The sequence below is a fragment of the Schistocerca cancellata genome, chromosome 5 (assembly GCF_023864275.1).
Source record: "Schistocerca cancellata isolate TAMUIC-IGC-003103 chromosome 5, iqSchCanc2.1, whole genome shotgun sequence".
Classification (NCBI taxonomy): Eukaryota; Metazoa; Arthropoda; class Insecta; order Orthoptera; family Acrididae; genus Schistocerca; species Schistocerca cancellata.
In genome coordinates, this window is record NC_064630.1 from 508,595,884 (window position 1) to 508,619,196 (window position 23,313).

The window sequence follows — 23,313 nt, forward strand, 5'->3', positions numbered from 1 at the left end:
ACATATTGTTTTGCAAACTTCAGGCACTATCAGAGACATCACCTGAGATGATATTTTAAAAAGGAAATGTGTGATCACTTGTGTAGCAAGAAATCAAGTGTCAATTTTCTGGGTATATCTTCCCTCCAAAAACTATCTTTATTTTATATTTTGGGTTCAATCATTTTAAGAAGCAGTTCAAAATCTGTTGTTGACATCCGACAAAACTTATCAAACTGTCCCGACTTTATGCTTCAGATGGTCTAATAACTGACGCATGTTGAACCTGCAACAATAACTGTAAATAAAATCTCAAGACAAGTTGATGAAATTTTAAGTATGGTAACTAAAAAATTATTCTTTATTTTAAAAAACTCTTACTGACTTCTAAAAGTGTGAAGTGTTACAACCAATAAAATTATTTTAAAAGTAGCCCTTTATCTGTTTTGAATGACAAAATACAATTATTCATGCACTAAAAAGCGTAAATGCACGAGCCGCTATCTGTCCATGAGATATGTCTACGTGGACTCATTACGAATTCACCTGATTGTTGGTTGAAATGTGTGGCGGATGTACCATAAATATTGCCCATTGCTGGCGCCAAGTTGGCACCAACGTGTGGACGAAGAGTATTTGTGGTAAATAGGCCAATGTCGATAGCTTAGGTTGTAGCGAAGGTACCAGCTGACAGTCTGCTACGACTTGAGGCGCGCGATAGTATTATTGAACCTCTTTCACTTCGACCAACAGGTACTCAAGGCTTACCAGAGACCTACAGACAGGCGACTACGTCGCAAGTAGACCATTGGATTAGAAGTGTGGTTGTTTCTTCCTATGTGTTCCATGATTGCATCTCGCTAAGTCTCGTTCTAGTCAGTCATTTCTCTCTCTCTCTCTCTCTCTCTCTCTCTCTCTCTCTCTCTCTCTCTCTCTCTGTGTGTGTGTGTGTGTGTGTGTGTGTGTGTGTGTGTGTGTGTGTGTGTGTTTGTGACATATTCTCTCGCCAAATCTATATAAGCATCCTTGTTGTGCTCTGATGTGTGTGTGGAGTGTGCATTTTCGTAAAGTGAGTTAGGGATGGTGTAGCAGGAGCAAAGAAAGAAACTGTGAGCTGTCAGTCACGAAAGTCTCATATTGCTTTATTAGGACAGTTTTCTCCTTTGAAATCCAAAAAGTGTGTAAGAAAAAATGACGACGTTGAGTCAAGTTCAATAGAAACAGAAATGAATCTACAATCGAATGAATCAGGGCCATAGGCAACGTTCTTTTTTTTATATATAAAAGGCTATCTAAATAACATTCTAATAACCTGAATTTCCTTAAAATACTGAGGAATGTTTCTTACTTGTTGGAAACACATTCAACGTCACCACTTAAACAACACCTTCAACAAGAAATGGTTAACAGTGAATGCTTGAACTCTAGTATTTATTTCACGTAGGAACAGTCCAGAGCTACTCACAGTAGAGAAAGACTTTTAAGCTTCTGATAGCGGAATTCTTTCGTTGCTGTGCTTCCATTTTATTAACTTAATAAAATTTACACGACTCTGGCAAATATTTTTATACAGTCATGTACATATTTACACACACATATATATTATATGAGAGAGAACTATATAAAAACAATTAGGCCCAAACACACAACATTTACCACGCTGTGCCAAAGGCAGTCTTCATTCAACAGCAACCGTAGCATAAAATAATTATTGTATCAACACAATTAACCATTTCGTTTCTTGTTCTAGAAACACGGCTGTAGCAGCAGCATATATCTTGTCCTTTTTTTTTTCTTCCAGAATGAATGCACTCTACACAGATCAACACAATTGATCATAAAACGACCTCTGGCACCACTACTTCAGCACCAGACAGACTGGCCTGCAACATTATAAAAAAATTCATCCTCTTTTAACGGTCAACTTTATTAGCAGGAGGGACGGGAGATCGCTATAAGTCGTATTCTCGGTCGATCTAACTTTGTCTTGAGTGCCCGCTACAATACAAAAATAACCAACTGTGAGTAACAAATCGATGCGATAAAACACTCGGAACGCTAGACAAGACGTCTTAATAGCACTGGAGTCTCGTTCGTGTCCTCCGCTTTACCTACAGCCCTGGTACAATTGACATGGAGTATAAAGTCTGACTACAAGCCATTTGGCAACTAACTCGATAGATCCTCGTACTTTTTTTCCTCTCCATTGTTAAAAAAAATGACACAGAGTCCAAAAGCTGAATAATTAGGCCCGAATACTTTTCATTCTTTTTTTTTTAATTTCTTATTTTTGTTTATTTAATGGACTTAACATTTTTTTTCTCAAAGTGGAAGAAATTCCAAAATGACGATCTGATAGCAAACACATTAAAAATATTATTCAAATCACAGTTAAGATATTTACATACGAGTTAAGTTCGGCTGCAATGCGTATAGAAACAGAGCGATACAATAAGCCTTCGGTCGGCCAGTACATTACATCGAAGCGGACTGAAGCCTGTCGATGGTGGTTACCTCGCCACTACTGGAGTTCAGGTAACTCCTCGCTCACTACTTGCATCGTCCCTCGCGTTATGGCACAAGTCAAGTCTCGGCAGCCACAAACAGAACGTCAGCGGGAGACTCTCGGGTCAGAGCACACGCACTGCTTCTAACACCGCTTTTTTCAAACGGCGAACACCTGCACATGCTACGTTCTTTCACGGAAAGAAAAATATACCACGACAGCGTCTCTTTGCACTTCGTACAGGAAGTTGTTTGGAAATTTTATTTTACGTTTAAAAAGTCTTTGGTATCCGCGCGCGACTTTGGGGGAGTAGTGTTCTGGGTGGAGGTGAGGAAGGGGGGCGGGGGGGGGGTTTACCGAGTGGAAGCTCTTTCGACAATCGCGAGGACCTGGAGGTGGGGCGCCCGCGGGGGGAGTCGGCATTATACGTGCGTGGCCAGCGTGCCCCGTTTGACGGCGGCCGGCTGCGAGCTGGGCACGATGTACTGCGACGTGGGCGACGACGGCAGGCGCGCCACCTGCGGCACCGCGCCGTTGCGGGCGGCGGAGGCGGCGGCGGCGGCGGCGGCTGCGGAGGCGGCGGCGGCGGCGGCTGCGGAGGCGGCGGCGGCGGTGGAGTAGGGGGGCGGCGCGGGCGCGCCCACCGGCTGCTGCGCGCTCAGCGGCAGCGGCAGCGGCAGCGTGGCGGCGCCGGCGGGCGGAGCGCGCAGGTAGGGGTTGCCGTAGACGGCGGAGTAGCGCGGGTCCACGGGCGCGCCCAGCGACTCGCGGCTCGTCTCCAGCGCCAGCGTCGCCGGCGGCGTGTACTCGCGCGAGTAGTCCACGTACGGCACGTATCCGTTGTTGTTCTGCCCGTCCTGCAACAGCGAGGCCACACTCGCTACAACTCTTCCAAAAACACCCGGGTCTCTCTCGAGCAGAACACGGCAAATGCCATAACCCGTTTTCGCAGAAACTTCACTCAGTGGAAGAGGAGTCAAAATAAGCTGAAATGTGTCTCAGCTTATCGGTAGCACTCTGCATCTACATTTATACTCCGCAAGCCACGAACGGTGGCCACTGTCATCACCTCCCTTTCCTGTTGCACTCGCGTATGGTTCGCGGGAAGAACGACTGCCGGAAAGCCTTCGTGCGCGCTCAAATCTCTCTAATGTTACATTCGTGATCTCCTCGGGAGGTATAAGTAGGGGGAAGCAATATATTCGATACCTCATCCAGAAACGCACCCTCTCGAAACCTGGCGAGCAAGCTACACCGCGATGCAGAGCGCCTCTCTTGCAGAGTCTGCCACTTGAGTTTGCTAAACATCTCCGTAACGCATCACGCTTACTAAATAACCCTGTGACGAAACGCGCCGCTCTTCTTTGGATCTTCTCTATCTCCTCTGTCAACCCGACCTGGTACGGATCCCACACTGATGGGCAATACTCAAGTATCGGTCGAACGAGTGTTTTGTAAGCCACCTCCTTCGTTGATGGACTATATTTTCTAAGGACTCTCCCAATGAATCTCAACCTGGCACTCGCCTTACCAACAATTAATTTTATATGATCATTGCACTTCAAATAGTTCCGCACGCACACTCCCAGATATTTTTCAGAAGTAACTGCTACCAGTGTTTGTTCCGCTATCATATAATCATACAATAAAGGATCCTTCTTTCTACATATTCGCTATACATTACCTTTGTCTATGTTAAGGGTCAGTTGCCACTCCCTGCACCAAGTGCCTATCCGCTGCAGATCTTCCTGCATTTCGCTGCAATTTTCTAATGCTGCAACTTCCCTGTATACTACAGCATCATCCGCGACAAGCCGCATGGAACTTCCGACACTATCTACTAGGTCATTTATATACATTGTGAAAAGCAATGGTCCCATAACACTCCCCTGTAGTACGCCAGAGGTTACTTTAACGTCTGTAGACGTCTCTCCATTGAGAACAACATGCTGTGTTCTGTTTGCTAAACACTCTTCAATGCAGCCACACAGCTGGTCTGATATTCCGTAGGCTCTTACTTTGTTTATCAGGCGACAGTGCGGAACTGTATCGAACGCCTTCCGGAAGTCAAGGAAAATGGCATCTACCTGCGAGCCTGTATCTAACATTTTCTGGGTCTCATGAACAAATAAAGCGAATTGGGTCTCACACGATCGCTGTTTCCGGAATCCATGTTGATTCCTACAGAGTAAATTCTGGGTTTCCAGAAATGACATGATACGCGAGCAAAAAACATGTTCTAAAATTCTACAACAGATCGATGTCAGAAATATAGGCCGTCAGAGATATAGGCCTTTATGTAAATAAGTTATACACAACTGCAACCAGTCACTTTTATCCGTAATGGATAAGCATAATATAGGCCTTTTCTGAGAAAACCACGTTCAGAGTTTTCCAGGTTATTTATGTGCCTTTTTACCGAGCAAACAGTTCAGTCTAAACCCGATTACTGCTTTTTGTTTCGGTTTTACTTTTTGCCAACTATGTCCGCAGGGGATTACGTCACGGACGTTTTCCGATGTATATTGAAATGACGTTGTCCTTATTCGTCTACTAGGTGTATGTCACGTCAATGAATTTCAAAATAAAACCAAAAATGAATGGAAAATCATTTGAAATTTTTTGAGTGAAATTTCTGCAGCGTTTTTTGATTCATAATCAGCTACAAGCGCCAGTTTTCGGAAAAATGATCCGTTATGCTCGGTTTACCACGAAATTATTGTCAACGCATTAAATCTTCAGCAGTGTTAACGACGCTTCTTTCCCGAGTTAAATTCATGCGACGAAATGTCGCCGTGGTAAACCTGCCTTCGCCCGATGCTCGTGGTGTTCGGAACTTCTATGTTTCGGCTTGTTGTGAACCCCAGTTGTAATTTTGCAGCTAATATAACGCCCCTGTACTCCCTAACTTGATACAAAACACTCGTGTAGTAAACTTCTACGGACATGGGGAGATATACAAAATAAAGTAATATAAAATAAATAAAAACAATAAACGGGTTTCGAACACGATATGCAAAAGTGAGATAGCCACGCCAGCCACTATGGCGCCAGTTGGGCTCGGCTTTTAGCGTGCAAGAAGACATCTAAATTACATCGAAAACTTTGACATTCGTTTGCTCAGAAACGGCTGCATATCTACGGATAACAACTTACTTGGCTCCTCTTCCACTGAGCGAAGTTACTGCGAACTCAGGTTACGGCACTAGCCGTGCTCTCCTCGTCAGATCAACATTTCATCCATTATGGAAGTTTTGCTTTTAAATTTACAAATGCGAAGGCTTCGACAATGTCAATGTGAATAAAATCTTTTTGGGCATTAGACCGCCTCATTTTGCACCTAAAAACCACTGTTAACCGTGGAGAATTTCTAAAAGATGGCAGAACATTGTTAGTTGACGTTACTACTAATCTTCCAGAAGACAGACCTAGCCAGTAGCAGATCCAAATCTGTTTGAAGTGCTTATATTTTTCTCTAGCATTACTGTTGCTGGGACAACACATACCTCAGTATAATGTTATTTTATGCCTTTTCATGAAATATTTTTATAGTGCTATGAAAACTGTGTACTTGTCGCTATTATAACAACAATAATAACAATAATAATAATTAGTTTTATAATTATAAATTTCTGTGGCGTTAGTGACAGATTTTTAATTTTATCAATCAGGTTATTGTGGTCCTTCGCGCCCGGGCGGCTGTGCTTGTTAAAGCGCCGGTCCCGCATCGAATCTGCACAGCGGATTAGCCCTTTTGGTGTATTTGTCCACTGCAGTGGACAGTTTTATTTTCAGCCGATATACGCGTTCTAAAAGCTTTGTAAGCCTCTGGACATAGCGTACTTTATAACGGACATTCTCTTCTGTGTGTTTGCATTCCAGTGCCATCTGTTGACCAATGTCTGAACTTCCAATGCACACTCAAAGTGTCGGTCACGCACAGATCGTGGCTGAATGGGCCTACTTACTTAGCCTTTATAATTATATACATTTTTATGAATGTAAAAGAAGAGTCTTGCTGGCGTCCCTCAGGGCTCTGTCCTCTACTTTATCTCCTGTACACCGCTGATATGCCCAAGCCACACCGACCTGTCCACCTTCTTCAATATGCTGATGACACCGCCTTCCTGGTTCTCTATCCTACACTTCAACAGTCCCAACGCTCCCTCCAAACCCACCTTGACCAGTTCATTACTCGGTGTAACCAGTGGTTCCTTCATTTCAACCCTTCCAAAAGCCAGGCAATCATCATAGGCCGCACCATCTGCTCCTTCCATCTCCATCATTTCTACTTCACTATTTATGGTCGTCCCATCCAGTTCATCCCCAACCTGAGATATCTTGGCCTCATCCTCGACTGTCACCTCACCTGGACCCCTCACCTCCTGACCATCCAGCAGAAAGCCCATTCCTGCCTCCACCTCCTAAAACCCCTGTCTGGCCGGATATGGGGATTACATCCTTCCACCATCATCCACACCTACAATTCCCTCATCTGTCCTATCCTCTGTTATGCCAGGGTTGCCTGGGTTTCCACACCCACCCGCTTCTACAAGACCCTCCAAATCCTTGAACATCATGCGCTCCGCATTGCCTTCCGTATCCGCCTTCCTTCCCCCTCATGGCTCTTGTATGACCTCATCCGCTTCCCTCACGTCCTCCTTTTCCTCCAACGTCTCTGCATCTGAGTCTGCAGGCTTTATCCCCCCACCCCCTGGTTTCCTCCTTCCTCCCCAACCCCCGTCCGTTGCCGCACCTCTATCGCTGAATCTCTTCCTCTCTCCACCTCCACACCTCCATCTCCTTCATCAGGGCCGTTTCCAGCACCTCCCTCTCCCGGATGTTGAACTTCGCTGTGACATGTACCCCTCCTTCCAACTGTAACGTGGCCTTGTCCCCCACCTCCTCCTCCTCCCTCGCCAGGACCCCCTTTTTCCTCTTCTCTCCTTCTCCCAGAGCGGATTTTTCTCCTTCCATCCCAGAGTCCCTGCACCCCCTCCTCGACTGCTTCCCTCCCATGTCCTTCCCTCGCTGGCCTTCTTCCTTCGGCACGCCCCCCGCCCATCTCCCCCCCCTCATCTCCTTCCCTCCCTACCTTATTCCCTTCTCCACCCTCTCCTCCCCTCCCTTCATCGTTCCCTCTCCTCCCCTCCATCCCTTCTTCCCTCCTCTCTCGTCTGTATGCCCCTAGCATATTCTCTCTGTTTGCTCATCGTCCTGAGTGTACGATGCCAGTGTTGTGTTTGGTGCTGTTCTCCTGTGCGTCAAGAGCTGTGATTTTAATTGTGTGCTGGGCTTGTACAAAGTGTTATTGTCAGTGATTGTTATGTCCTACACTGTCCATCGACACTTTTATGGTCCAGTGTGTGGTTATGTTTTGCATGTGCAAATTTTTTACGGTTTTTATTTCCATTTTGTCTGTTTTCTTGCATGATGTTCCCCCTTTTTTATGTCTATGTACGCCATATTTTCTCCTTTATGTTATTTTAAATGTCTTCTATTGTATGATTAACGTCTTTCAGTTGATAGCAGCGCATATGCTGCTGCTAGCCCGCCCCGGATGGAGCACTGAAATACAATAAAGAAAAAAAAATAAATCTTGGCGTCAGTGTTGTGACTAACTCTGAGGATGGCCGGACGATACGCGGCCGAAATGTCAGTGGAAGTAATTTTATTTGCGCGCCTGCATGCCCAAAATTTAATGGAGTATTAAATTTACTTGTTTTGCGAATAAACCATCTTTTCTTGCTGCAGCAGTACAGGGAGAAGCGCATAAGCGACGACATAAATTCCACGTTCACATGCCACTCCCTTTCCAACGGTTGTGTTTCATAATACTGTCAGTTACGTAATTTCAGTCGTATTTTAAGCGTATACGTTCCGGTAAAATACTAACACGAATACTTTACAGACGAATGGAAAAACTGGTAGAAGCCGACATCGGGGAAGATCAGTTTGGATTCCGTAGGAATATTGGAACACGTGAGGGAATACTGACCTTACGACTTATCTTAGAAGAAAGATTAAGGAAAGGCAAACCTACGTTTCTGGCATTTGTAGACTTAGAGAAAGCTTTTGACAATGTTGACTGGAACACTCTCTTTCAAATTCTAAAGGTGGCAGGGGTAATATACAGGGAGCGAAAGGCTATTTACAATTTGTACAGAAACCAGATGGCAGTTATAAGAGTCGAGGGGCATGAAAGGGAAGCAGTGGTTGGGAAGGGAGTGAGACAGGGTTGTGGCCTCTCCCCAATGTTATTCAATCTGTATATTGAGCAAGCAGTAAAGGAAACAAAAGAAAAATTGGGAGTAGGTATTAAAATCCATGAACAAGAAATAAAAACTTTGAGGTTCGCGGATGACATTGTAATTCTGTCAGAGACGGCAAAGGACTTGGAAGAGCAGTTGAACGGAATGGACGGTGTCTTGAAAGGACGATATAAGATGAACATCAACAAAAGCAAAACGAGGATAATGGAATGTAGTCGAATTAAGTCGAGTGATGCTGAGGGAATTAGATTAGGAAATGAGACACTGAAAGTAGTAAAGGAGTTTTGCTATTTGGGGAGCAAAATAACTGATGATAGTGGAAGTAGAGATGATATAAAATGTAGACTGGCAATGGCAAAGAAAGCGTTTCTGAAGAAGAGAAATTTGTTAACATCGAGTATAGATTTAAGTGTCAGGAAGTCGTTTTTGAAAGTATTTGTGTGGAGTGTAGCCATGTATGGAAGTGAAACATGGACGATAAATAGTTTGGACAGGAAGAGAATAGAAGCTTTCGAAATGTGGTGCTACAGAAGAATGCTGAAGATTATATGGGTAGATCACATAACTAATGAGGAGGTATTGAATAGAATTGGGGAGAAGAGGAGTTTGCGGCACAACTTGCCGAGAAGAAGAGACCGGTTGGTAGGACATGTTCTGAGGCATCAAGGGATCACAAATTTAGCATTGGAGGGTAAAAATCGTAGAGGGAGACCAATAGATGAATACACTAAGCAGATTCAGAAGGATGTAGGTTGCACTAGGTACTGGGAGATGAAGAAACTTGCACAGGATAGGGTAGCACGGAGAGCTGCATCAAATCAGTCTCAGGACTGAAGACCACAACAACAACGTTCCGGTCTCAGAAGTTTGTATCGGGAATTTCCAAAGAGCCTGTAAGTGTAGGGGAGGTGGCGCACCTTGTTGGGGTAGGGCTGGTCGCTGAACTCGGCCGAGTACCGGTAGAGCGCGTCGCCGCCGTTGACGGGCAGCGCGACGGGCCCGGCGAGCGGCACGCCGACGCGCGTCACCACGCTCTCGCTGCCCGTCTCCGAGTCGGGCCCGTACTCCAGCTCGCAGTGCACGTTGCTCACCGAAGACCCGGTGCGCAGCTCCATCTTCAGGTCCGAGATGTTGGACGACCGGTCCGACTCCTTGCACTGCTTCTCCGCCTCCCTGCTGTCTGCCGCGCTCGAACCCACTGCCGGAAACCGAGCATTAGTCGCGCTGCCTTGCGCGTACGGGGGATACCACTAGCAGAATGTTCTACTGCGCCACCTTACCTTTCGGCTTCTTCTCCCGCCTTTGGCACAGGATGATGATCATGGCGATGACGATGATCACTATCACGCCGCCGATCACGCCCGTCAGGATCATCAGCAATGGGAAATTTTCTGCAAAGTAATAACGCGCAGCTTTAAATACATATACCTGCAGATACGAGTACATTGACAACGAGGAACAAGAACTGTGTATGACTTCTTCAACGATATTTTGTATAAACATTGTACCAGAGCTAGTAAATATTTGACGCCCATTGTTATTAACCACGAAAAAGTCGCTACAGTGATACCTTTTGTATCGTCGAAACTAGTTCAGATCCAAAGATGATCTTCGTTCGACCTGTACGTACCGCGTGGTCAGAAACGGTTCGAAAAGCTGATAAGGGTGTTGCAGACTAGGTTGTGTTGAGAAATATTTGTTAAGAAAAATACGATACGTTGCGCCGTTTCCGTGTTAACTAGCACTTTTTTGTTTTTGTCGTGTGACTAGGGCCTCCCGTCGGGTAGACCGTTCGCCGAGCGCAAGTCTTTCGATTTGACACCACTTCGGCGACCGGCGCGTCGATGGGGATAAAATGATGATGATTAGGACAACACAACACCCAGTCCTTGAACGGAGAAAATCTCCGACCCAGCCGGGAATCGAACCCGGGCCCGGAGGATTGACATTCTGTCGCTCTGACCACTCACAACTAGCACTGAAGTCAGCCAATTAGGCCGTTGCGCTCGCGAACTCAAGCGGCCTGCCATATACAATTAGTATCAGCTGTTCTCATGAGGCGGTCAGTGTGGCCGAGCGGTTCTAGGCGCTTCAGTCTGGAACCGCGCGACCGCTGGATGTTAAGTCCCATAGCGCTCAGAGCCATTTGAATCATTTTTTTGTTCTCATGATGAAAGCGTACGAAACTGCTCAGCCTTTGGCTTACTACCGTCCCATGTTCCATTTTTGTACTGCTCTCGTGTTCGGTTTTAGGAAACCAAAGAAAGAACGTTTGCCGTCACCGTCTCTTTCAGGCCGCTCGAACTTAACGCGCGCAACGGCCCGAATAGCTAACTTCAGTGTTAACTCGGAAACGGTACAAGGCATCGAGGTTTTTTTTTTTTCTCAGCACAACCTCCCCTGGAACACCGTTACAATTTTTTCTGACTATTTTTGGCCATCCTGTGTACGTTGGAACGTCAGGTAGTGAACTACACATATCGTACGAAACTAACAAGGAGAGGTCCCAGTGGTTGGACTACTTTTTGAAACCTTCTATGTGGTTATGTGGGTTAAGATCCCAGGTATCGCAAACTGCATCCATTCACCCTGGTGGGCCCTCAATTGCCAGTAACTGTCGAAAAAAAATTCGAAATTTTGTGTCACACTCAATAGCGTTAAAAAAGTTACAATTCATGTTCTGGCTGTGTGGTGCAATGGATAAGGCAAGGACTTCACATGCAGGAAGTTGTAGGTGCTAATCACATCAGGTACATAAGGTTTTTTTATTTCTATTCAATTAACTGATTTAAATGCAATTTTTTTATTTCCATTCCTTTCTCACATCATCGTAATCATAACATCAACTTCTTTATTTTTAAATGAACACACCGCCATTTGACTGTAATGTTATTTATTTAATTATAACCAAGATTTCGGCGTTTTATGCCTTTTCAGGTGATTCAGCTTATGTTACTAACATTTATTGCTGGACATCAAGCTCAAAATTGGCCATAAATTAAGGAAAATCATTTTACATCTGGCATTTCGTGGGGAGTCAATATTTTACTTTATTTATGGCCAATTTTGAGCTTTATGTCCTGCAGTATATGCTAATGACATAAATTCAATCAAATGGCATAAAAGGCGAAAACGTGGCTCATAATTAAATAAACAACAATACAGTCAAAAGGCGGTGCGTTCATTTAAAAAGTAATGCATGGCTGTTGCTTAGGAATATGAAAAACTGTTTACTTCTTCATTTGCTTTCATGTTTCTTCCTATCATCTTTTTGTGTTGGAATCCTTGTTCATGTGTTTTTAATTAATTTTATGTATTATTTCAATTTAATTTCTTTTGTTTTATCATCCTGTCTTTTTCGACCAGGTTATTGCATTCATTACATTTATTACTCACTTTGCTTGAATTCCGTTTTACTTGCAAACTCTTCTTTCACTTAAATCTTCATCTGCGTTATGTTGCTCATAGTGCAGAAGGTAGTTAGATATGTTTTAAATCTTTATATGACGATTACCATGCAAAAACGTTGTACATTTTGCAACGAAAAGTAAATTGCACAGTCAATGTAAATAGATTATTTCATCTTTTGTTTTTAAACCGACAGATCGGAATTTTCAAATAATTGAATATTATAATAGATTAATACAATTAAATTCAGATTTACAAAAATTCCGAATGGAAAAAGAATGATATAAAGAAAAAAATGAAACAAATGAAAAAGTTCATAGGGTGATTAAAATGATGTGACAAACCAACAGAAATAAAAAAATACATCTATTCCAATTAACTGAATAAAAATAATGATCAAAGTCATTTTAATAAAGATTTAAAAATAAATAAAATTAATGTATCTCATAAGATTCAAACGCGTAACCTTCTGCATATCTATTACACCACACAACCAATTCCCAAAACATTCTTTTTAAACATACTAAGCGTCACGCAAAATTCCGAAAAATTGTCTTGGTCACTTACTGGGCAACGGGGGCCCGTCTGGGTGAATGGCTGCAATGGTGACACCTAGGATGTTAACCTACGTCACTGTATATTTGGTTTCAAAAGGTCTGTCCCACCGCTAGGCTGTCCTTGTAAGACAATGCACAACAATTAAGGCGCATTGTCAAAAGAGAGTAGACGTTCCGGGTGTCATGCACGGTTTTGTTGCAGTACAGATAACAGGAGCATCACAGAGTCCCGTGAAATGTTGCGCCAACTGGAAACGTACTCTTAAGTTGATGTAGGCGAACCAGTACGATTCTTGTGGGCAAAACGTCTGAACTGCACACAGATTCAACGTGATACTCTGGAGGCGTACGGACTACCCGCAGTGTCGCATCCAGACGTAGTGAAGCGGTGCCAACAATTGGACCAAGGTCGCACAGACGCGGGTGATGCAGTCCATGTGTTGCGCCATGCGATTTTGGCAAGCTGAAAGGACACCTATAGGAAAGACATTTTCCAATGATGAGGACACTGACACAGCTGTCGCCGAAATGTCCCGTGATCAAGGAATGGATTCCTATCGTCGAGGGATTCAACAATTGGTAGAGCGTTCCGACCGTTGTTTACAGAGACTTAGTTTTTATCCTGAAAAACAGTGTCCTGTGCGTGTGTGTGTGTGTGTGTGTCACTTTGAAGTGTAATGCAGCATCAAGTAAAATATACTTGGCCTGCCATAATAACGTGTAAGTTATTTTCCGAAGTCCCCTCGTATGGTGAGGCCCTCTTTTGTGTATAACCAGGCATACAGGGAGTCTTAGGAGAAATGGTCAGTGTTCAGGGATTTTACAGAACGATCATTTGAAGCAAAAAACTTCATACAGATGTATGCCCTACTTCGAATGGTTTCCGAGGCAGAACACATTTAATGTACATTTGTTTTTCGGCTAGTTGCTCGCAGCTATTTGTCTTACGCAAGTTTTGTTCTACTCCAACCTACCTCGCTGCTTAGAACCTCTTTCTTTGCTCAGGATGTCTTTCTACCATTAAACTATCCCGTTGAATACGCAGTTCTCCATGTTGTGTTGTGAGTGAAGTAATGCGAGTAACTGAGCGTATCAAGGAGAAGCGTAAGTTAACTGTTTGAACACGCGGTGGCTAAATTTCCACACACCAATACTAATGAAAATTATGCTGACATGGTATATGTTTGCTGCTTCTGCGATGGTAGTGCTCCTGCTGCTTTCAAAGAATGTCGTCGGCACTTTCCGACACATCGTGTTCCTAATCGTAGCGTGTGTACCGTAGTTTTCAGCACGCTGCTTGAAGCGTTCTCGTCTTACTTGAGGTCATTAACTTATTGCGAAGTCCCTTACATGTGCCATTACCATCTTCTCATCATGAAATATGTCGAGAGAAAGTTTCACTGGCTTCTTTCGATATTTTTCTCTTATTGCACGAAAAGAACATATTTCCTGAGAAATATAAGAGGTACAGAACTTCATTAGTTAGCAAGAAAGTACACTGTTTCCAGTAAATCAGTAAAAAGGAAATGTATGCCGAAAGAAACACAATCTCAGCGGAATATTTGCATTTGTGCTCGTTATACGAAACGTTTTGGGTAATAATGTATCTAATATTGTGTGTGTGTGTGTGTGTGTGTGTGAGAGAGAGAGAGAGAGAGAGAGAGAGAGAGAGAGAGAGAGAGAGAGAGCAAATAACCGTTCTGTCGTCCTCTTATGAAATATGGATTTATTTTGATCACTTCAGTAACATTATTACGTATTTACTTTGTTTCAAAGCGGGATTTGCTCATTAGGAATTTTTTGTATAGGAGCACTTAAGAACGAGGCGTTAGTCTTGAAACTGGTTTTTACAAGTAAAGATGTCAACTGCAGTTACTGAACATTTCCTGAATGAGAGATTTTATATCCCCCTTGGAAATGGAAACGAGCGTTTGGCGTCATTGGCCGAGAGGCCCCTTACGTGGCAGGTCCGGCCGCCTTGGTGCAGGTCTTATTACATTGGACGCCACATTGGGCGACCTGCGCGCCGGATGGGGATGAAATGATGATGAACACAACACAACACCCAGTGCCTGAGCGGAGAAAATCTCCGACCCTGCCGGGAATCTAACCCGGGCCTGTAGGACGGAAATCCGTCACGCTGACCACTCAGCTATCGGGGCGGGTTGAAACACAGAAGACAATAAAGAAGATTAAAAATTGCTAGCTTTATTCGCGACTGATGTTTAGTTGAAGAAATTGTATGATTTCCCAAGTTCGCTCTGTGACTTAAAATGGGTACGAGTAGGGGATGGGGTGGGGGTGGAAGGGATAACATATCAAAGATTTCTTAGTCGAAGTGAGAGTAAATTGCTTTCGTTGTATTTAACCGTTTCATTTCGGTCGTGTTTGTTATTACGCCCAATAATTCTGCACTGATAACAGCACTTATCGAGCTTCTGTTGGCCAATTACAAAGCCTTGTACTGCGTCACCTGCTAGGGAGAATTACGCTACTTCGGCGCTTGTATAATCCTGTGTTGCGCGGCGAAATAACGGTGTAGTGTTCATGTGCACCAGGCTGTAGCCACACACCACACACCGAGCGAAAAGTGCAACAACAGCATATATTTGCACGTATAACAACGGCATGCAACACGGGCTCGAGCAAGCGAAGTAATAACGCAATTTGCCGCCCCATGATGGAGCACAGACTCCGAAACGGGCCGTAATCGACTAATAGAAGCACAACGGCGGCTCGTAATAGTGTTTTAGTATTCATAATGGAATTACAACGTTTTCCCTTTCATGCGCACCAGCTAAAAGCAGACCTCTGACTCCGTAATAGGCGATGGCCATGGAAGCAATGCACGACTGGTTCGCTGGAACGCTCCATCGTCCTATGTTGCTCACGTCTCACGTCCCTTGCTGAATCGGGTCATCGCGACGCACGACGACGCAACTGAAATATCCACTACATTCCTTCCACATCCCGAACATTCTCAAGTTCTGACAATGAACAATCACACCCACCTGTGGATTTACTTACTGGCTTGTCTGCGTAACAAGGGCAATGGAGTGTGGTCTCATTAAGTCACATGATGATGATTCGATTAGAAAATGAGATGCTGAAAGAAATAGACTAGTTTTCTTTGTGTAGCAAATAACAGAGGCTGGCAGATATAGAGACTCAATGGGCAAAGAAATATAGGCGGACGACATAAATTATGAAGCGACTCATGAAGCCGGAAGCCTAACCCTAGATGTACACTCCTGGAAATTGAAATAAGAACACCGTGAATTCATTGTCCCATGAAGGGGAAACTTTATTGACACATTCCTGGGGTCAGATACATCACATGATCACACTGACAGAACCACAGGCACATAGACACAGGCAACAGAGCATGCACAATGTCGGCACTAGTACAGTGTATATCCACCTTTCGCAGCAATGCAGGCTGCTATTCTCCCATGGAGACGATCGTAGAGATGCTGGATGTAGTCCTGTGGAACGGCTTGCCATGCCATTTCCACCTGGCGCCTCAGTTGGACCAGCGTTCGTGCTGGACGTGCAGACCGCGTGAGACGACGCTTCATCCAGTCCCAAACATGCTGAATGGGGGACAGATCCGGAGATCTTGCTGGTCAGGGTAGTTGACTTACACCTTCTAGAGCACGTTGGGTGGCACGGGATACATGCGGACGTGCATTGTCCTGTTGGAACAGCAAGTTCCCTTGCCGGTCTAGGAATGGTAGAACGATGGGTTCGATGACGGTTTGGATGTACCGTGCACTATTCAGTGTCCCCTCGACGATCACCAGTGGTGTACGGCCAGTGTAGGAGATCGCTCCCCACACCATGATGCCGGGTGTTGGCCCTGTGTGCCTCGGTCGTATGCAGTCCTGATTGTAGCGCTCACCTGCACGGCGCCAAACACGCATACGACCATCATTGGCACCAAGGCAGAAGCGACTCTCATCGCTGAAGACGACACGTCTCCATTCGTCCCTCCATTCACGCCTGTCGCGACACCACTGGAGGCGGGCTGCACGATGTTGGGGCGTGAGCGGAAGACGGCCTAACGGTGTGCGGGACCGTAGCCCAGCCTCATGGAGACGGTTGCGAATGGTCCTCGCCGATACCCCAGGAGCAACAGTGTCCCTAATTTGCTGGGAAGTGGCGGTGCGGTCCCCTACGGCACTGCGTAGGATCCTACGGTCTTGGCGTGCATCCGTGCGTCGCTGCAGTCCGGTCCCAGGTCGACGGGCACGTGCACCCTCCGCCGACCACTGGCGACAACATCGATGTACTGTGGAGACCTCACGCCCCACGTGTTGAGCAATTCGGCGGTACGTCCACCCGGCCTCCCGCATGCCCACTATACGCCCTCGCTCAAAGTCCGTCAACTGCACATACGGTTCACGTCCACGCTGTCGCGGCATGCTACCAGTGTTAAAGACTGCGATGGAGCTCCGTATGCCACGGCAAACTGGCTGACACTGACGGCGGCGGTGCACAAATGCTGCGCAGCTAGCGCCATTCGACGGCCAACACCGCGGTTCCTGGTGTGTCCGCTGTGCCGTGCGTGTGATCATTGCTTGTACAGCCCTCTCGCAGTGTCCGGAGCAAGTATGGTGGGTCTGACACACCGGTGTCAATGTGTTCTTTTTTCCATTTCCAGGAGTGTATATCGATGGTGGTGGTGGTGGTGGTGGTGGTGGTGCTGATGAATGGTGGATGTCGTATGGTGAATAAATGAAAGATGGTGAATGAATGACGACGATGATGCTAATGATGAATATGTGAATGAGAATGAATAGTGAATGAATGATGGTGGATGTATCAACATTGCCAGTGATGTAGATGGTGACGTGGATGATGTTGCTTATAATGACGATGATATTATTGTTTGCGTACTTTTCTTTCTTCAATTCACTTGGTCCTGTTTTTACTATTAATTTATACAAATGCCACCTCTTTATTAATTCTCTTTCTTGTCTGTCAGTCTTTCCGGTTCAAATTTTGCAACTGATTTTAAATCAACTTTCCGATGAGGTAGAGACCTGAAATTTTAGTCGTGACCCAGAACTGTAATACAATGCAATATTAACTCGCTTTCTTGTTTGGTGTACGGCGGAGGGTACATTGTGTACCACTGCCATTTCCCCTTTTGCTGTTGTAGTCGCAAATGTTTCTTGGGAAAAACGATTGTTGGACAGCCTCCGAGCGAGCTTGAATCTCAATTTTACCTACACGGCGTTATGTAGAAGGAAGCAATTTATTTGTTGAGTCAGGTGAAGAGAAACTGAAATAAACCTGATATTTGCCGCATATCTGTTGTAAATGTCATCAAAACGTTTGAAATCGATTAAAAATTTCGTACACGCAAAGACTAAAAACCAGAAAATAGTTATTTAATTAAAAATGAATTTTTGATGTACCACTTTTTAAAATCGAACTGAAAAATTTAAAATAATTTCTTCTAACTCCATATGCTGTGGATTGCTAACCTCAGGATATTAGTCCTGGAACTTTATGACTGTGAATTTTTAATTGCTCGAAAATGCTTTAAACATTTAAAATGAAAACATGGGATGATTGATGCATGAGTAATATAACCCCTTACTATTGAACTACGTTTCAGTTGATACTACATGCACCACGTTTTTCGTTTTAAATCTTACAAGTTTTTTCATGGCTATTTAATATTCACAATCACAAATTTTCAGGACTATAGGTGTACGTATGGGAATGGGTATCTGTATGGGTCTATGAGAAATTATTTTATAGTTTTTAGTGCGATTTAAAAACGTGGCATTTTAAAAATTTATTTTTGTATATAATTTTCTGAGAAGTATTATTCTCTGGTTGTACTATTCAACAAATTATCTTTTGGCTGAACAGATTCCAGCCTACTACTTCAACTGTTTCTATCTGAGCTTTATCAAGGTATTTTTTTAAACTTGTTCTCATTCATTATATTATTCTTTAATATTCTGATGCATATCATAAGGACAATATTATGGAAATGGAAGAGGATGTAGATGAAGATGAAATGGGAGATACGATACTGCGTGAAGAGTTTGACAGAGCACTGAAAGACCTGAGTCGAAACAAGGCCCCCGGAGTAGACAACATTCCATTGGAACTACTGACGGCCTTGGGAGAGCCAGTCCTGACAAAACTCTACCATCTGGTGAGCAAGATGTATGAAACAGGCGAAATACCCTCAGACTTCAAGAAGAATATAATAATTCCAATCCCAAAGAAAGCAGGTGTTGACAGATGTGAAAATTACCGAACAATCAGTTTAATAAGCCACAGCTGCAAAATACTAACACGAATTCTTTACAGACGAATGGAAAAACTAGTAGAAGTCGACCTCGGGGAAGATCAGTTTGGATTCCGTAGAAACACTGGAACACGTGAGGCAATACTGACCTTACGACTTATCTTAGAAGAAAGATTAAGGAAAGGCAAACCTACGTTTCTAGCATTTGTAGACTTAGAGAAAGCTTTTGACAATGTTGACTGGAATACTCTCTTTCAAATTCTAAAGGTGGCAGGGGTAAAATACAGGGAGCGAAAGGCTATTTACAATTTGTACAGAAACCTGATGGCAGTTATAAGAGTCGAGGGGCATGAAAGGGAAGCAGTGGTTAGGAAGGGAGTGAGACAGGGTTGTAGCCTCTCCCCGATGTTATTCAATCTGTATATTGAGCAAGCAGTAAAGGAAACAAAAGAAAAATTCGGAGTAGGTATTAAAATCCATGGAGAAGAATTAAAAACCTTGAGGTTCGCCGATGACATTGTAATTCTGTTAGAGACAGCAAAGGACCTGGAAGAGCAGTTGAACGGAATGGACAGTGTCTTGAAAGGAGGATATAAGATGAACATCAACAAAAGCAAAACGAGGATAATGGAATGTAGTCCAATTAAGTCGGGTGGTGCTGAGGGAATTAGATTAGGAAATGAGACACTTAAAGTAGTAAAGGAGTTTTGCTATTTGGGGAGCAAAATAACTGATGATGGTCGAAGTAGAGAGGATATAAAATGTAGACTGGCAATGGCAAGGAAAGCGTTTCTGAAGAAGAGAAATTTGTTAACATCGAGTATAGATTTAAGTGCCAGGAAGTCATTTCTGAAAGTATTTGTATGGAGTGTAGCCATGTATGGAAGTGAAACATGGACGGTAAATAGTTTGGACAAGAAGAGAATAGAAGCTTTCGAAATGTGGTGCTACAGAAGAATGCTGAAGATTAGATTGGTAGATCACATAACTAATGAGGAAGTATTGAATAGGATTGGGGAGAAGAGAAGTTTGTGGCACAACTTGACTAGAAGAAGGGATCGGTTGGTAGGACATGTTCTGAGGCATCATCAAGGGATCACCAATTTAGTATTGGAGGGCAGCGTGGAGGGTAAAAATCGTAGAGGGAGACCAAGAGATGAATACACTAAGCAGATTCAGAAGGATGTAGACTGCAGTACGTAGTGGGAGATGAAGCAGCTTGCACAGGATAGAGTAGCATGGAGAGCTGCATCAAACCAGTCTCAGGACTGAAGACCACAACAACAACAACATCATACTCAGGTGTTCGAGTCTTATTGTTGGAAGTCTTTGAACAGGTCCATAAACGTTTTACTTTTCGGTTTCTAGTATCTGCTGCCAAATTTGATTTCTTCTCTGTTGCTATACGGGATTTCTGTCTAATGTTGATGGTATACATTATGAATATATAAATGATGATAGCATCAATGAGCAAGGTGATCATATGGATGTTGATGCTGATCATGATTGGATGATAACTGAATAGAGGAATGTTAAATAAATGTTGTTGATGAAAGAGATGATGATTGTGATGATGAGGATTGTGGTGCTGATAAGTATGCTGATGTTAATAATGATAGTATATGTGATGATCATGGTGGTGGTGGTGGTGGTGGTGGTGGTGGTGGTGGTGATAGTGATGATGGTATAGGTAATGATCATATAAATTTTGATGAAATGGATGATGCTGCTTCTATCTGAGCTTTATCAAGGTATTTTTTAAAACTTGTTCTCGTTCATTATATTATTCCTTAATTTTCTGATGTATGTCATAATCAGGTGTTCCAGTCTTATTGTTGGAAGTCTTTGATCAGGTCCATAAACGTTTAATTTTCGGTTTCTAATATCTGCTGCCAAATTTGATCATTTCTCTGTTGCTTTACGGGATTTCTGTCTGACATTGATGGTATACATTATGAATATATAAATGTCGATGAGCAAGGTGATCATATGGATGTTGATGCTGATCATGATTGGATGATAACTGAATAGAGGAATGATAAATAAATTTTGTGGATGAAACAGGTGATGATTGTGATTAGGATTATGACGCTTATAAGGATGCTGATGTTAATAATGACAGTATGTGTGATGATCATATAGAAGATGGTGGTGGTGGTGATAGTGATGGTGGTATAGGTAATGATCATATAAATTGTGATGAAATGGATGATGCTAATGGTGATGGCAATGATGATGATGATGATGACAGAGAACTTGCAGTGATGATGATGATGATGTTTGGTTTATGGGGCGCTCAACTGCGCAGTTTTCAGCGCCTGTACAAATTCCCAACCTTTGCTTAGTCCAATTTCGCCACTTTCATGAATGATGGTGAAGTGATGAGGACAATACAAACACCCAGTCTCCTCGAGGCAGGTGAAAATCCCTGACCCCGCCGGGAATCGAACCCGGGACCCCGTGCTCGGGAAGCGAGAACGCGATCGCGAGACCACGAGCTGCGGACAATTGGCGGTGATGCTGAAGTGGGATCAGAGTATGGGTTTACAGTGTGTTAGTAAGTAGTGTACTTAAATATATTTGGGAGACGGACTGAGGGGGGGAGACAGCCAGTGGTTACTTACTCTGCGGCTTGAGCAGTATCTCGACCATGTCGCTGCCGTAGGGGTTGGTGACGGAGCAGTTGTAGGCGCCGAAGTGGCGGTCCTGCGCGTCGCGGATGACGAGCGCGCTGCGGATGCCGTCGGCCGTGGGCTCCTCGAGCAGCGTGTAGTCGCTGTCGCCCGGGTCCAGCTCGGCGCCGCGGAACGTCCACATGACGTGGTCCGGCTTGGGGATGGAGTAGGCGACGCACTCGAGCCGCACCGTGTCGCCCTGCTGGCCGAACTGCGTGCGCTGGCTGCTGATGGTGGGCGGGCCCTTGAGGTAGACCGTCGCCTCGGCGCCCACCTCGGGGAAGCCCATCACGCTCGCCTTGCAGTAGTAGCGGCCCGCCGTGTGCCGCTCCACGTCCAGCGTCAGGTTCACCGACGTGCCCACCACCTGTCCCGGCATCACAAACAAGTCACGACCACCGTCCTGCCCTGCCTCGGAACGGGCAAAACATTTAACTAATTGCCAAAAACAGACGAGTTTTTGAATAAAAGTCGTATTTCAAACCACCACCAGCTACTTATAAGTAAATCTGTATTAACTACCGGCAATTTACAGCCTGTATAACGGTGTTCTTACTGTAGCATCAAATGAAATAAAAATCAAACCACTATGACGACACAGTAACATCGCCTTACAGGCTGCTGTAATTTCATGACACGTCCATTTGATCAGATGTCCGGATCCCGAAGCTAATAAACATTTACTTATCAGCATCTTTGCCTAACTATGAAGCACCTCCTGCACAAAGTATATTGAAAAAAAAAATTATTTTATTTAACAAGTTTGTTTGTGTGGCCATCCTCCGCAGCAAGCATGTAAATACCTGTTTTGTAAATGAAACTGCCTTTTCCTGCTGCTAGTAAATTTATTTATCCCATACGCGTTTCGCCTTCTCCTGTCCTAAGGCATCATCAGTGGGATCTATAACGATACAGGTTTGTTAGTTTTAGATTATTAAACAGTTCACTTCGCGATTTTTTGTAAAAAAGTAATTACTTACGATTTGCTGATCAACGTTCCCTCACATCTGGTTTGGAGGTCGCACTACCACTTTTATCACTGCCATATAATCACACCTTCGTGTTCTCGCCTTCCACACACTGCTCACCATATTTCTCACTCTTTTTTGTGGTGGACAATTTTTTTTTGTCACTCGATACAACTATTTCGTCGTACACTGTTTTTCACAACGTAAATATTGCGACTACATTACGTGTTTCATCTTCTTTGGTACGTTTACCTATTTGTTGACAACCTATCGAAGTTTATGTTCGAGACTAACTTCTATTTATGGTGTTTATACCGTGTGTGTGTATGAGTGAGAGAGAGAGAGAGAGGGAGGGGGATAGAGCCGACGAGTTTTTTTTTGTGGAGGGGGGGGTGTACTAGCTGTTAGTGAGTGGTTGAAAACTTTGGTGACAACTGATCTGACTTTTCGTTTCAGTATTCTGTGGAGGGGTTCATGGATGAGTGAGTGTAAAGATGTTGGGTTCTGTTATTATTATATTGGACACTATTATTATATTAATACTTTTTGCGAACGTTATTCTATTATTTTATCTATTAGTGTAAATAATGAATTGCTTGGCATGTGTCTGGGTCAGATCCCACTGATGATGCCTTAGAACAGGAGAAGGCGAACCGCGTATGGTGTAAATAAAG

The 23,313-nt window shown here is 44.1% G+C and overlaps 1 protein-coding gene across 2 annotated transcripts in view; it reads right to left on the reverse strand.

Annotated features, from left to right (window-relative positions):
* Positions 1–1,094: 1,094 nt before the first annotated feature.
* The window catches only part of LOC126187460 (irregular chiasm C-roughest protein), an 853,136-nt gene continuing 830,917 nt past the window's right edge, over positions 1,095–23,313 (reverse strand). For both annotated transcript variants that reach the window (XM_049928554.1, XM_049928555.1), the window contains 4 exons: positions 21,621–22,038; positions 10,038–10,148; positions 9,675–9,955; positions 1,095–3,342 (listed from right to left, as the gene is read on the reverse strand). In XM_049928554.1, coding sequence (XP_049784511.1) covers positions 2,908–3,342; positions 9,675–9,955; positions 10,038–10,148; positions 21,621–22,038 — 1,245 coding nt within the window. In that variant the 3' untranslated portion in view covers positions 1,095–2,907. The remainder of the gene's footprint in view (positions 3,343–9,674; positions 9,956–10,037; positions 10,149–21,620; positions 22,039–23,313) is intronic.